General features: G+C 62.3%; 2 protein-coding genes across 3 annotated transcripts; both read left to right on the top strand.

The window, feature by feature from the left end:
* Positions 1–313: 313 nt before the first annotated feature.
* On the top strand, positions 314–3,784 carry YJEFN3 (YjeF N-terminal domain containing 3). The gene is made up of 4 exons (XM_030936136.1): positions 314–903; positions 1,114–1,227; positions 1,306–1,456; positions 3,519–3,784. The coding sequence occupies exons 1-4, from the start codon at positions 541–543 to the stop codon at positions 3,722–3,724; spliced, it is 834 nt and encodes a 277-aa protein (XP_030791996.1). The 5' UTR covers positions 314–540; the 3' UTR covers positions 3,725–3,784.
* A 659-nt stretch (positions 3,785–4,443) lies between these two features.
* CILP2 (cartilage intermediate layer protein 2) lies at positions 4,444–12,844 on the top strand. Of its 2 annotated transcripts, none has more exons than XM_030936312.1 (8): positions 4,444–4,602; positions 5,896–5,994; positions 6,390–6,680; positions 7,254–7,409; positions 8,531–8,806; positions 9,022–9,130; positions 9,412–9,569; positions 9,845–12,842. In XM_030936312.1, the coding sequence occupies exons 1-8, from the start codon at positions 4,539–4,541 to the stop codon at positions 12,178–12,180; spliced, it is 3,489 nt and encodes a 1,162-aa protein (XP_030792172.1). In that variant the 5' UTR covers positions 4,444–4,538; the 3' UTR covers positions 12,181–12,842. The 2 variants fall into 2 exon arrangements, with proteins under 2 accessions (XP_030792172.1, XP_030792173.1); XM_030936313.1 differs by having other exon boundaries at positions 4,460–4,602; positions 6,408–6,680; positions 9,845–12,844.
* The last annotated feature ends 648 nt before the right edge of the window (positions 12,845–13,492 follow it).

Below are 13,492 nucleotides of genomic sequence, written 5' to 3' on the forward strand. Positions count from 1 at the left end.
GAGATACAGAGACAGCCAGAGACAAATGGAGAGAGAGACATACAGAGAGTCAGAGACATACAGAGAGACAGAGACACTAGAGTCTGAGAGATCCACACAGACACAGAGACAGCCAGAGACAGATGGAGAGAGACAGAGACACAAAGAGAGCCAGAGACATACAGAGAGACACAGAGTCTGAGAGATGCAGACACAGAGATGGCCAGAGACAGATGGAGAGAGACAGAGACAGACAGAGACACAGAGAGTCTGAGAGATACAGAAATAGCCAGACAGGTGGGGAGAGAGACATGAAGAGAGCCAGAGACAGACAGAGACACGGGGAGTCTGAGAGATACAGAGAGACACAGAAACAGCCAGAGAGAGACAGAGAGGCCCCAGGGCATCGTGGGTAAGGTTGGGCTCCCCTACTCTGGGGCCTCCGGGAGGGGCTGAGGTCTGGAAACATGGGCAGGGGCAGGCCCGCGGTGAGAAAGGTGGAAGAATGTCTGCAGCTCAGGCGGAGAATAAACAAACCGCACTCCCGGCGACGGGCAGTGGATGGACGCATGTTTTTCCTGCACCGACCTGGCAGAGCCTGAGACCAACCGGGCCTCTGCATCTCCGACGGGGAAACTGAGGCCCCAAGAGGCCCAGCCCCTCATCCAGAACACCTTACCTCCTGCCCTATCCCACTGCCTCCAGGCCCAAGCCCCATCCCTTCCTCTACTCTGGGCCTCAGTTTCCTCTCCAGGCAAGGAGGAATCTGGACTGTGCCTGTGCCTTTGCTGTGCCCCCCCCCCCCCCCACCAGGCGTTCCCGTTGCCCGCTCTCTCCCGGAAGCAGAGGACGGTGCTGGTCGTGTGTGGCCCGGAGCAGAACGGGGCAGTGGGGCTGGTCTGTGCCCGTCACCTGCGGGTGTTTGTAAGTAGCAAGGACCCCTTCGACCTCCCAGAGTCCCTGCCACTGCAGAAATCACTGCCTTCTTTTGATAGCGTCCCAGCGGGACATCGACGCGGGGCCAGGTTATAGAATATGCCCAGTGCTTGTCCCAGGTAGGGTCTGGTGCTGGTGACCAGGTCAGGGAAGCCTGGGAGGGCCTCTAGCCCTGACTCCCTCTTCCTCCGCCCCCAGGAGTATGAACCCACCATCTTCTACCCCATGCGCTCGCTGGACCTGCTGCATCGGGACCTGACTACCCAGTGTGAGAAGATGGACATCCCCTTCCTGAGCTACCTGCCCACTGAGGTCAGCGCTGGGCGGCAAGTGAGGGGGACATGGTGTGCAGTGGCCCTGAGCTGCCCTGACCCTGCCTGCCATCCCCAGGTGCAGCTCATTAATGAAGCCTACGGGCTGGTGGTGGACGCCGTGCTGGGCCCCGGCGTGGAGCCGGGCGAGGTCGGGGGCCCCTGCACCCGCGCACTGGCCACGCTCAAGCTGCTGTCCATCCCCCTCGTGAGCCTGGACATCCCCTCAGGCATGCCGGGCAGAGGGGGGCACATTGGGGCCTTGAGGACTTGGGTGGAGTCCCCTGTGCCCCGGCTCCTGGCCGACCCTGCCTGTCTGAACCTCAGTCTCCCCAGCTTGGATGGACCCACACTTGGGTGAGGCTAAGGGTCACACCCATCCCTCAGATGGGGAAGATCGAGGCTGCCACCCCAGGTGACCCCAGGTCTCCTCCTTCCCCCACCCCAGTGCCCAGCCCACATGCCCTCTGCCCACCCCTGGCCCAGTCGCCTGGGCAGACGTGAGCTCACTCGGCAAAGGCCGCGCCTGCCCTGGCCGCCGCCCCATGCCTGTTGGAACCATTAGGCGACAGGCAGACGGAACAAACAGGCGCTGGCCAGCCGGACCCTCCGTGGGGGTGGCTGGACTCCGGGGGATGTCCCCTGGCTCTTGGGATCCCAGGGACATCCCAGCAGGGTGCCGCAGAGCAGGGGCGCCAAGGGAGGAGGTGTGCTGTCTGATCTGAGTGGGGAGGCTGCAAGCTTAGCCTAGGACAGACAGGGTGGCTCTGTCAGGTCAGAGGGGATGGTTAGGAATCTCTAGTTTGAGGTGGTGGCTACGGTCAGAGAAGGATTAAAGTCTGAGGGAGAATCCAGTGGCTTCTGGTGAGTGGCCCCAGAATCAAGTCAGAGATAGGAGAGAAGGCAAGGCTCCTAGGCCGAAAGTGGAGGCTCATTCAAGAGGTGATGGAGGCTGGGCGCAGGGCTCAGGCCTGTAATCCTAGCACTTTGGGAGGTCGAGGTGGGCAGGTCACCTGAGGTCAGGAGATCCAGACCAGCCTGGCCAACATGGCAAAACCCAGTCTCTACAAAATATAAACATTTGCTGGGTATAGTGGTGCATGCCTGTCGTCCTAGCTACTTGGGAGGCTGAGGCAGGAGAATCGCTTGAACCCGAGAGGTGGAGGTTGCATGAGCTGAGATGGTGCCACTGCACTCCAGCCTGAGCAACAGAGTGAGACTGTATCTTAAAAACAAACAGGCTGGGCGTGGTGGCTCACTCCTGTAATCCTAACACTTTGGGAGGCCGAAGTGGGCAGATCATAAGTCCAGGACTTCGAGACCAGCCTGGCCAATATGGTGAAACTCCATCTCTACTAAAAATACAAAAATTACCCAGGCGTGGGGGCATGCACCTGTAGTCCCAGCTACTTGGGAGGCTGAGACGGGAGAATTGCTTGAACCCGGGAGGCGGAGGTTGCAGTGAGCCGAGATCATGCCACTGTACTCCAGCCTAGACAACACAGTGAAACGCCCTCTCAAAAAAAAAAAAAAAAAAAAAAAAGGTAATGTCTAATCTGCTGGTGAGGGTACTAATCTGGGAGTGAGGGTAGGGACCTTCGGTCAGATGGAGGAGTTTCTAATCAAGTGAGCTCAAGTCAGGTGGGGAGGAGGACATGTCCTGTTAGAGGGAAGAACTTGGGGCAAGGAGACAAGTCCGATGTCAGAGGCTTGCCTGAGGCTGGAGGCCAGTTTGTGGTCTGAGTAGAGGACGGATATCTAGTCACGGGGTGAGGCTGGGGTCTGGCTGGGAGGTCTGGGAGGAAAGAGGCTCTAAAGTGGAGAGGCTGCAAGTTGATGCCGAGAGAGTTGTGGGGACAGGTACCAGGTCGGAAGGCAGAGGCATGGTTCTCATGGGAAAGGGCAGCAGGTGAAAATGATGTCTGAAGACAGAGGCTGGGTCAGATGGAGGAGGGCGATTGAATAGCAGGATGGGAGCAGAAGCAGAAAAGTCTGAGTGCAGAAGCTCTGGTCTGATTTGGAGGGAAACACCTCCAAAGACTGGTAGAGACTTGTCTGAGGGCGGAGGCAGAGTTCTAGGGGGAGACAAGTCTCACCAGGACCCATGTGTCAGAGAGAACAGGCTGGGTCTGATGGGGGAGGGGAAGTGGGGGGTGGGGCAGCAGGACTCTGGTCTGAGAGCAGAGGCTCAGTGTTGGAGGGGAGAGGAGGAGAGGCAGGGCCAGGATGGACTGTAGGCTGAGGGCGGGCCACCCTCCCAGTTCCCAATCCCCCAGAACCCTCCTCCCTCAGGCTGGGACGCAGAGACCGGCAGCGATGCGGAGGACGGGCTGCGGCCTGACGTGCTGGTGTCTCTCGCCGCGCCCAAGCGCTGCGCTGGTCGCTTCTCCGGGCGCCACCACTTCGTGGCCGGCAGGTTCGTGCCCGACGACGTGCGCCGCAAGTTCGCCCTGCGCCTGCCGGGATACACGGGCACCGACTGCGTCGCGGCACTGTGACCGCCACCCGCGCCCACACCGCTGGGACCCGCGCCAATAAACAGCCCTCCCACCACCACCGCCTCGCCTCCGCCTCCTTTGTGCACCGGGCCCGCCGCGGGGGTGGGCGCACTCGAAGAGGGACTTCACGCGATCCCTGGGTGATCCAAGGCAGGGAGCATGGAGAAGGGTGGTGGAGTGGGACTACCCGCTGGCCTCCTAGAAAACTTGAGCTAGGGCTGGGGGCGGTGGCCTGTAATCCCAGCACTTTGGGGGGCTGAGGCTGGAGGATCGCTTAAGGACAGGAGTTTGAGACCAGCCTGGGCAACATAGCGAGACCCCGACTCTACAAATTAAAAGAAAACGAAGAAAACTCGAGCCAGAAGAATGGAGGGTATATTCAGGGTGGGACTCCCAGAATGCTTGGGGTGGCCTAAATCCTATAGGATCGAAGTCAGATGCGAGGGAGGACTTCCAGCCGCCTAAAGCGGGTCCGAGCAGCTTGAGGCTGGATTCCAAGTGGCACTTCCCTCAGGCAGCTTAGGATGGAGCTTGGAGGACGGACTGGGCTCGGGGAGGGAGTTCCAGCGGGCCACGGGGAACCCAGACCAGCCTGAGGGCGGAGGCACAGCCGGCCGCACCGAGGGGGGTGACCCAGAGGGGTTGCTCGAGCGCTGGTCACCCAAGGGGCGTGGCCTGAATAGGGCGTGGCCTGGGCGGGATCTGCGGTCGCCTCCCGCCCCCATCCTCAGTCCCAGCGGCCGCCAGACCCGCCGGAGTTGGACCCGAGCACGCCACGGAGCCCGGACCCTCCCTCGGACGCTCTGCCCCGGCCATGGCGTCGCTGCTGCCACTACTCTGTCTCTGTGTCGTCGCCGCGCACCTGGCGGGGGCCCGAGGTGAGGCGCCTCCAGCCCCCGCCCCCAGCCCCTGAGGCTCCCGAAGGCCTGGCAGCCGGCCTTGCATGAAGCCGTACTCGGGGAGAGAACCCAGGGACCCACGCACTTCCCCGGGGACTGGGTCCCCTTCACCAGTCGGATCCCCGCGACCACCTGGGGCGCGGAGCAGGCCTCATCCATTCTCTTCCTTGGCTAAGCCGGGAGTGTGGATAAGAACCTAGGGTTCCTCCCGGGGTCTGGACTCTCCCATCCTGGACCGAAGGGGTCGGAACTGGCCCCTCCCACCTAACTCCCACACACCCACTCACTCCAACCGCTGAAGAAAGAAATGCCCATCCCTGGAACACTCAGTGGGGCGGGGGACGGGCCGACTTTTCAAGTGAGGAGACTGAGGCGCCCAGAAGTAAGGGGCTTGTCTGACCTCATCACTCCGCCGGGAGTATCTTAGACAGCTCCTATCTTGGAGAAGCCAGTCTAGATTCCAAGGACTTCTGGCCAGCAGCTTGGACTCTAGTACAGGGATGGAAGATAGACTAAGGGAGGGTCTTCCAGCAGTCTATCTTGATGAGGGGGAGCCCAGCCTGAGGGCAGAGGCACAGCCGGCTGAACTCGGCGCAGCTGAACACAGTGGGAGGGAGACTCCGGCCTAGGGGAACTGAATGGTACTTGGACTTCCCCAGCCGAGGGGTTGGGGCTAGGTCAGAGAGAGCTACCTGGCTTTGGGAGCCTGGTGGTGGTCGTGGGCAGCGTGGTGGAGGAGAGTGTGTGGCAGCCGTCGGGGCTAGACCTGGGTTCTGGCCTCTCAGAGGCTCAGTTTTCCCTCCTGTTAAAATGGGGATCATGGGCCAGGTGCGGTGGCTGACGCCTGTAATCCCAGCACTTTGGGAGGCCAAGGCAGGCGGATTACCTGAGGTCAGGAGTTCAAGACCAACCTGGCCAACATGGTGAAACCCCATCTCTAATAAAAATATAAAAATTAGCGGGACGTGGTGGCGAGTGCCTGTAATCCCAGCTACTCAGGAGGCTGAGGCATGAGAATCACTTGAACCCAGGAGGCAGAGGCTGCAGTGAGCCAAGATCGTGCCACTGCACTCCAGCCTGGGTGAGAGAGGGAGATTCTGTCTCAAAAAAAAAAAAAAAAAAAAAAAAAAAAAAAAAAAAATTGATTACTTAATATGAAAAAAAGAAAAAAAAAAAAGGGGGATGATCATGGCTGCACCTTGCCTAAAAGGAGGCTCCCAGCGGTCCCCATCAGTAGCAGCATGCTTCCTTCTCCCCACTCCTCACCCACAGACGCCACCCCCACCGAGGAGCCCACGGCGACTGCATTGGGCCTGGAAAGACGGTCCGTGTACCCCGGCCAGCCCTCACCAGCCCTGGAGGACTGGGAAGGTGAGTTAGCCTGCCTCAGAGCCCCGTCTCTGCTGCGGGCTTGTTGGGGGGCTTGGGCTACTGGGGTCGTGTGAGGAGAGGCACACACTGGGCGAAGGGACCGGCGCCATCCTGGTCCCTGGACATGACAGCCCCTGGAGGTGATGCCCCAAGTTCAAGATCTGAGAGGCCGGTCAGAGGCAAGAGCTCAGCGCACCGGGATGGACCAGGTCAGGCCCTGGGCGGCAGAACTGGGGGCACGGGGAACCCAGTCTGCCTTGCACCTGTTTCAGGCAGCTGTCTTGGGTCGGGGGCGCGCTCGACTAGCCCGTGCCCACCGGGGGAGGGGGCTGAGACAGCAGGTAAGGCCTTTGCACGCACGCATGGCGGCCTACAGGCCGCCGCCCCGGTCCCAGCGCGTGCGGTGCCCGCAGAGGCCAGCGAATGGACGTCCTGGTTCAACGTGGACCACCCCGGAGGCGACGGCGACTTCGAGAGCCTGGCCGCCATCCGCTTCTACTACGGGCCAGCGCGCGTGTGCCAGCGGCCGCTGGCGCTGGAAGCGCGCACCACGGACTGGGCCCTGCCGTCCGCCGTCGGCGAGCGCGTGCACTTGAACCCCACGCGGGGTTTCTGGTGCCTCAACCGCGAGCAACCGCGTGGCCGCCGCTGCTCCAACTACCACGTGCGCTTCCGCTGCCCACTAGGTGAGGGCGGGGCTGGATGATGGGGGCGGGGCTTGGAATGGGCGGGGCTGGCGACCCCCGGGAAACGTTGTGGGCGGGTGGGGCTGGGAGGGGCAGGACCGTGGGGGTATGGGCGTGGCTAGGAAGAGCCAGGGGGCCCTTGGGCGTAGAGCCACGTGTGGGGGCGGGGCCAAGGGGCGGGGCTTTTGAAGAGAAGTGCTGGAAACAGCGTGGGGCTCAGGTGCACCGTCAGGAGGCCCAGCGGGTCAGGACCCATGTCCAGCCCCCTGGAACGCATCTCCCTCCCGCTGCCCTCGTTTGCGCATCTGTAAGAACTTAGTTCTGTGGCGTGCCTTGAGCCCAAATGTGTGCAGGATGCAGGGAGAAGAGCAGGACTGACCCCCGGGACCTTATGCCGGGGTGGGGAGGAGGGTCGGTACCTAAACTATGTTTTCGACAGGTGCGCTTACGGGAGCATGGGTGGGGGCGATGGCAGATCTGCCATGGGGAAGAAGGGTCCTTTAGTCCCAGGTTACCCGGAGGCGCGGTTCCTGGGGAGGGCGGCCTCCTGATCTCTGTCCCTGCCTTCCGCAGAGGCCTCGTGGGGCGCGTGGGGCCCGTGGGGTCCCTGCTCGGGGAGCTGTGGGCCAGGCCGTCGCTTGCGCCGCCGCCACTGCCCAAGCCCCGCTGGGGATGCGTGTCCCGGGCGTCCTCTGGAGGCGCAGAGGTGCGTGCGGCCTCGATGTCCAGGTAGGAGGGGAGGGGTCTGGAGGCTGGGGCCCCGTACAAAGGGGAGGGAGGGGAGGTTAGGGGCTGAGCCTGGGGTAGAGGGTGGAGTTAGAGGCGGGGCCTGGATGTAGAAAGGCAGTGCCTCTCATGAGCGATGCCTAGAGGGGAGGAGCTAGTTGGGGGCGGGGCCTCATGGGACGGGGCTGTGAAGGGCGGGGCTTGGTGCAGGGGCGGACCCTGGTGGACCCAAACTCTGGAGCCAGGTGGAGACCGGCCCTTCCTTCCTTCCTTGGCCCAAGGAGCACTGGTAACTATGCACATCTGGACAGGTGGATGCCAGGGGGCTCTTGTGCAGGCAGACATGGGCAGATAGGGGGTGCTTCCCCTGTGTGCATTCCAGACTGTACGGATGTCTCCGTGGGGGAACAGAAGTCAGTTCATGCACTCAGGGTGCACACGTGCGTGGCATTTGCAGCCCCTCCTGGTCCCCCACGCCCACACAGACACCCGCTCACAGCCTGGCAGACATGATGCCTAGGCCCTCACAGGGCCAGACAACGGGCAAGCCAGGAGGAGACTGGAAATTCCGCTAGCGCCTGGGCTCCACAAACACGGCCTGGAGGCTGCTCCGGGGAGCCCGTCACAGGGTGGGGGCACATGGTGGCCAATGGGGCGTTGGGGTCCCCACCCCATCGCGCCTGGCTCTGCCCTCCCGGCGCCTGTGCCCTGAAGTTTCCAGTGGAATTTTCCATTTTATGGAGAAACCGCAGGATTGGGAAGGGGGGCAGTTGTTCTCAGCCCAAGATCCAACCCCTTGCTGGGCCCCCAGCCCCTGTCCAGACATTTTCTCTTCTGCTGGAAAGGTCTGTGCCATATTTTGAGACTCACCTCTCCTGTCGCCTCCTGTAGGACCTCTTCCCTACGTCTCTGGGTCCCAGTTCCTACACCCTGGCCCAGCCGTGACCACTCAGCCCATCACCCCCTCACACCAGGGACTGCTCCAAGCAGGGCCATGCTGAGGCCTCTGAGAGGCACCTTATAGGGGGGCCCCAGACATATTTGTTGAGTGACTGAGTGGAAAGCCCTCCTCAGGAGGGATTGTGGAGGCTTCTCTGCCCTGCTGCCTCTCCATATCCCCCCAGGGTGCAGCCTTGACACCTGTGAGTGCCCGGACCACATCCTCCTGGGCTCAGTGGTCACCCCATCTGGGCAACCACTGCCAGGAGCCAGGATCTCCCTGCGAGACCAGCCTGGCACCGTGGCCACCAGCGATGCTCACGGAACCTTCCAGGTGCCTGGTGTCTGTGCTGACAGTCACGCCAATATCAGGGCCGAGATGGATGGCTTCTCTGCAGGGGAGGCCCAGGCCCAGGCCAATGGATCCATCTCTGTGGTTACCATCATCCTTGATAAGTTAGGTAAGCACCCTTACAACATGGGGCATGAAGGGGCTGAGGATCTGGGGAGGAAGTTCTAGCACTCAAAGTCAAGGGAGGAAGAAATAAGATGTGACAGTCATTGGCGAAGGCGCAGAGTGAGTCCGGGCATTTCTGGGAGAAAGGAGAGGATGGGGACCTTGTGCCTGGGAAGGGTCAGTGGGAGAAGCTCTGATCTTTGCCACCTTTGACCCCAGAGAAGCCATACCTGGTGAAACACCCTGAATCCCGAGTGCGAGAGGCTGGCCAGAATGTGACCTTCTGTTGCAAAGCCTCTGGGACCCCAATGCCCAAGAAATACTCCTGGTAAGCACCCGCCCTGGGCTCAGGGGCATCTTCTCAGGCTTTGGGGTTGGATTCAATTTCATGATGTTATGTGGTTTCCCATCTGGAGAGTGGGGAAAACGTTAACAGGGAATGAATTGGTTGGGAGAGGGACTACCAAGGAGGTTGAATGGGGCCAGTCTCGCTGGGGAGGAGGCTGACTTTGGCAAAGCCTCTCTGCAGATCCCGAGCTGCGCCTGCAGACTGGGGGCCGACACAGCCCCTCCCACTAAGTCCTATGGTGTCACTCACCTGCCACCCAGGTTCCACAATGGGACCCTGCTGGACAGGCGAGCGTACAGGTACGGGGCCCACCTGGAACTCCAGGGGCTGCATCCAGACCAGGCTGGCATCTACCACTGCAAGGCATGGAACGAGGCGGGTGCTGTGCGCTCGGGCACTGCCTGGCTCACTGTACTTGGTGAGCGTCCTTGGCCACATCCCTGAGCAAACCTTCACCCAAACAGAGCCCGGACTATAGCTAAGCTCAACCCCAAATGGAGCCCCCACTTCAGACCGATCCAATCCTAGGCCTCCACTGAGCCCCCATACCACTCTGAGCGCCAACCTTCAGGCTTTACCCTGGGCAGACCCATTTCCCTTAGGTTGAGTCCTTGACCACAGACAGAGCCCCCAACCTTGGCCTCCATGAAGTCCCCCTCCCTGCCCTGACTTGTATGTTTTCTTGGTCCCCAGCCCCAGGCCAGCCAGCCTGCGACCCCCGGCCCCAAGAGTACCTGATCAAGCTCCCTGAGGACTGTGGTCAGCCAGGCAGCGGCCCTGCCTACTTGGACGTGGGCCTCTGCCCCTACACCCACTGCCCCAGCCTGGCAGGCTCTGGCCCCCGCTGCGGGGACACCAGCTCCCGCTGCTGCTCTGTGCGCCGTCTGGAGAGAAGGGAGATCCACTGCCCTGGCTATGTCCTCCCGGTGAAGGTGGTGGCAGAGTGTGGCTGCCAGAAGTGTCTGCCCCCTCGGGGGCTGGTCCGGGGCCGTGTTGTGGCTGCTGACTCCGGGGAGCCGCTGCGCTTTGCCAGGATTCTGCTGGGCCAGGAGCCCATCGGCTTCACCGCCTACCAGGGAGACTTTACCATTGAGGTGCCACCCTCTACCCAGCGGCTGGTGGTGACTTTTGTGGACCCCAGCGGTGAGTTCATGGACGCTGTCCGGGTCTTGCCTTTTGACCCTCGAGGTGCTGGCGTATACCACGAGGTCAAGGCCATGCGGAAGAAAGCACCGGTCATTTTAGATGCCAGTCAGAGCAACACGATCCCCCTGGGCGAGCTGGAAGATGAGGTGCCCCTGGGCGAGCTGGTCCTGCCTTCTGGAGCCTTCCACAGAGCCGACGGCAAACCCTACTCAGGGCCTGTGGAGGCTCGGGTGACGTTCGTGGATCCCCGAGACCTCACCTCGGCGGCATCCGCCCCCAGTGACCTGCGCTTCATGGACAGCGACGGCGAGCTGGCTCCGCTGCGCACCTACGGCATGTTCTCCGTGGACCTCCGTGCGCCCGGCTCCGCGGAGCAGCTGCAGGTGGGGCCAGTGGCCGTGCGGGTGGCCGCCAGCCAGATCCACATGCCGGGCCACGTAGAGTCCCTCAAGTTGTGGTCGCTGAACCCCGAGACCGGCTTGTGGGAGGAGGAGAGCGGCTTCCGGCGCGAGGGGTCCTCGGGTCCCCGGGTGCGCCGCGAGGAGCGCATCTTCCTGGTCGGCAACGTGGAGATCCGGGAGAGGCGCCTGTTCAACCTGGACGTGCCTGAGCGCCGCCGCTGCTTCGTGAAGGTGCGCGCCTACGCCAACGACAAGTTCAACCCCAGCGAGCAGGTGGAGGGAGTGGTAGTCACGCTGGTCAACCTGGAGCCCGCCCCTGGCTTCTCCGCCAACCCCCGCGCCTGGGGCCGCTTCGACAGTGCGGTCACTGGCCCCAATGGTGCCTGCCTCCCCGCCTTCTGCGACGCCGACAGGCCCGACGCCTACACCGCCCTGGTCACCGCCACCCTGGGCGGCGAGGAGCTGGAGCCAGCCCCTTCCCTGCCCCGCCCACTCCCGGCCACCGTGGGCGTCACCCAGCCCTACCTGGACAGGCTGGGGTACCGTCGGACGGACCACGACGATCCCGCCTTCAAGCGCAACGGCTTCCGAATCAACCTTGCCAAGCCCAGGCCAGGTGACCCCACCGAGGCCAATGGGCCTGTGTACCCGTGGCGCAGCCTGCGGGAATGTCAGGGGGCCCCGGTGACCGCCAGCCACTTCCGCTTCGCCAGGGTGGAGGCGGACAAGTATGAGTACAACGTGGTGCCCTTCCGAGAGGGCACGCCTGCCTCCTGGACTGGCGATCTCCTGGCCTGGTGGCCCAACCCGCAGGAGTTCCGGGCCTGCTTCCTCAAGGTGAAGATCCAGGGTCCCCAGGAGTACATGGTCCGCTCCCACAACTCGGGGGGCAGCCACCCACGCACCCGGGGCCAGCTCTATGGGCTTCGGGATGCCCGGAGTGTGCGGGACCCTGAGCGACTGGGCACCTCGGCAGCCTGCGTGGAGTTCAAGTGCAGTGGGATGCTCTTCGACCAGCGGCAGGTGGACAGGACGCTGGTGACCATTATGCCCCAGGGCAGCTGCCGGCGCGTGGCCGTCAATGGGCTCCTTCGGGATTACCTGGCCCGGCACCCTCCACCGGTGCCCGCGGAGGACCCAGCTGCCTTCTCCATGCTGGCCCCCCTAGACCCTCTGGGCCACAACTATGGCGTCTACACGGTCACTGACCAGAGCCCACGGCTGGCCAAGGAGATCGCCATTGGCCGCTGCTTTGATGGTTCCTCTGACGGCTTCTCCAGAGAGATGAAGGCTGACACTGGCACAGCCGTCACCTTCCAGTGCAGGGAGCCACCAGCTGGACGACCCAGCCTCTTCCAGAGGCTGCTGGAGTCCCCGGCGACAGCACTTGGTGACATCCGCAGGGAGATGAGCGAGGTGGCGCAGGCACAGGCCCGGGCCTCAGGTCCCCTCCGCACCCGCCGGGGCAGGGTCCGGCAGTGACCTGGGCCTGGGGCCTCGCTTTCCTGCCTCCCTCCGGACTCCTCTGACCCCAGGAAATTTTGCCCCTCTTTCTTCTCTAGACAGCCCCCTCCCCAGGCGTCTGGGCCTCCTTTCTCCTCCCCTGTCCAGAACTCAGAGTCAGACAGGAACCCAGAGCACCCGATGGTAGAAACACCAAGGAGGCGATTGCTGCTGTGTGGTGTGGAGTGGAGTTTGCTGTGACTCTGGGGCCAGCACCCCGGGGACGACGTTCAATCCTAGCCTGAAGGGACCTGCTCCCAGCTCAGAAGCCGTCTCTGACTTTTCATGTGTATTTTGACCCTGATTTCAATCTTCTACCTTTGGGAGTTCTGATGTTCAGCACAAAGTCCCCTCTGCCTATTTGGAGCTCAGCGCTAGACCAGATCCCCTGCCCCGAGTTTTGTTTTTGGGGTTATTTATTGAAACAAAGCGTGGGGAGCTGGTTGTGGGTGTGAGTGGGGGTGCGGGGTCCAGGCTAGGCCCAGTGAAAAGGAGGAAGGGGCTTCTTGGGGTTCCCATGTGGGGTAGGCTCTGGGGCTGAGGGGAACAATTCTCACATGTTTGGTGCTTAGAGACCTGCCCGGGGCGTTGGGGTGGATGTTCCCGCCCTCCGGGGGCTCAATTAAAAATGCTTTATTTCCAACTCATGATGTCAGGCTCCAGGGAGGAAAGATGGAGGCTGGGGCTGCCCGGCCCAGATATACCTTTGCAGGCAGAAACACGCGGAGGCACACGCGGGCACCAGGGGCAAGAAGCCCAGGCGGCCGTGACCGCTGAACACAGTAGCAGCCGCTGCTCTGGCCTGGCCTCCTTGGCTGTGCCTGGCCATGTGCCCTGGAGCTACAGCAGGCAGGGAAGGGCCCTGGCAGGGGAGCCTCTGGGGCAGGCAACAGCGAGCGAGGCCACCCTGGACCTCCTCAGTCGAGTCCACAGAGCCCTGCCCTGGGCCCCACCCACCTGAACCCTGGCCACACATCGGTCATGTGGCGATGGGGCTGCCTGAGGCCAGGGCTTTCTGACCTTGCCAGGACCCTGGTTTCAGAGGCGGCAGAATCACAGCTGGCTGGCGGTCTGTGTGCACGTGTGTCCTCCTGGAGCTCCACGGGGCCAGCGCTGTTCTGACCACACCCTCACTGTCCAGATAGAAAAACTGAAGTCTGGCATGAATCCCAGCAGCTTTGAGCCCCCTGGAGCTCTAGGTGTGTGATTCCCCAGGGCCTGGGGACGAAGGCATCAATGTGGCAAGACTGGCGTGGCCTCCAGGGCATCTGAGATGGGAGACTTGTCCCTG

This window comes from Rhinopithecus roxellana, chromosome 8 (genome assembly GCF_007565055.1).
Source record: "Rhinopithecus roxellana isolate Shanxi Qingling chromosome 8, ASM756505v1, whole genome shotgun sequence".
Classification (NCBI taxonomy): Eukaryota; Metazoa; Chordata; class Mammalia; order Primates; family Cercopithecidae; genus Rhinopithecus; species Rhinopithecus roxellana.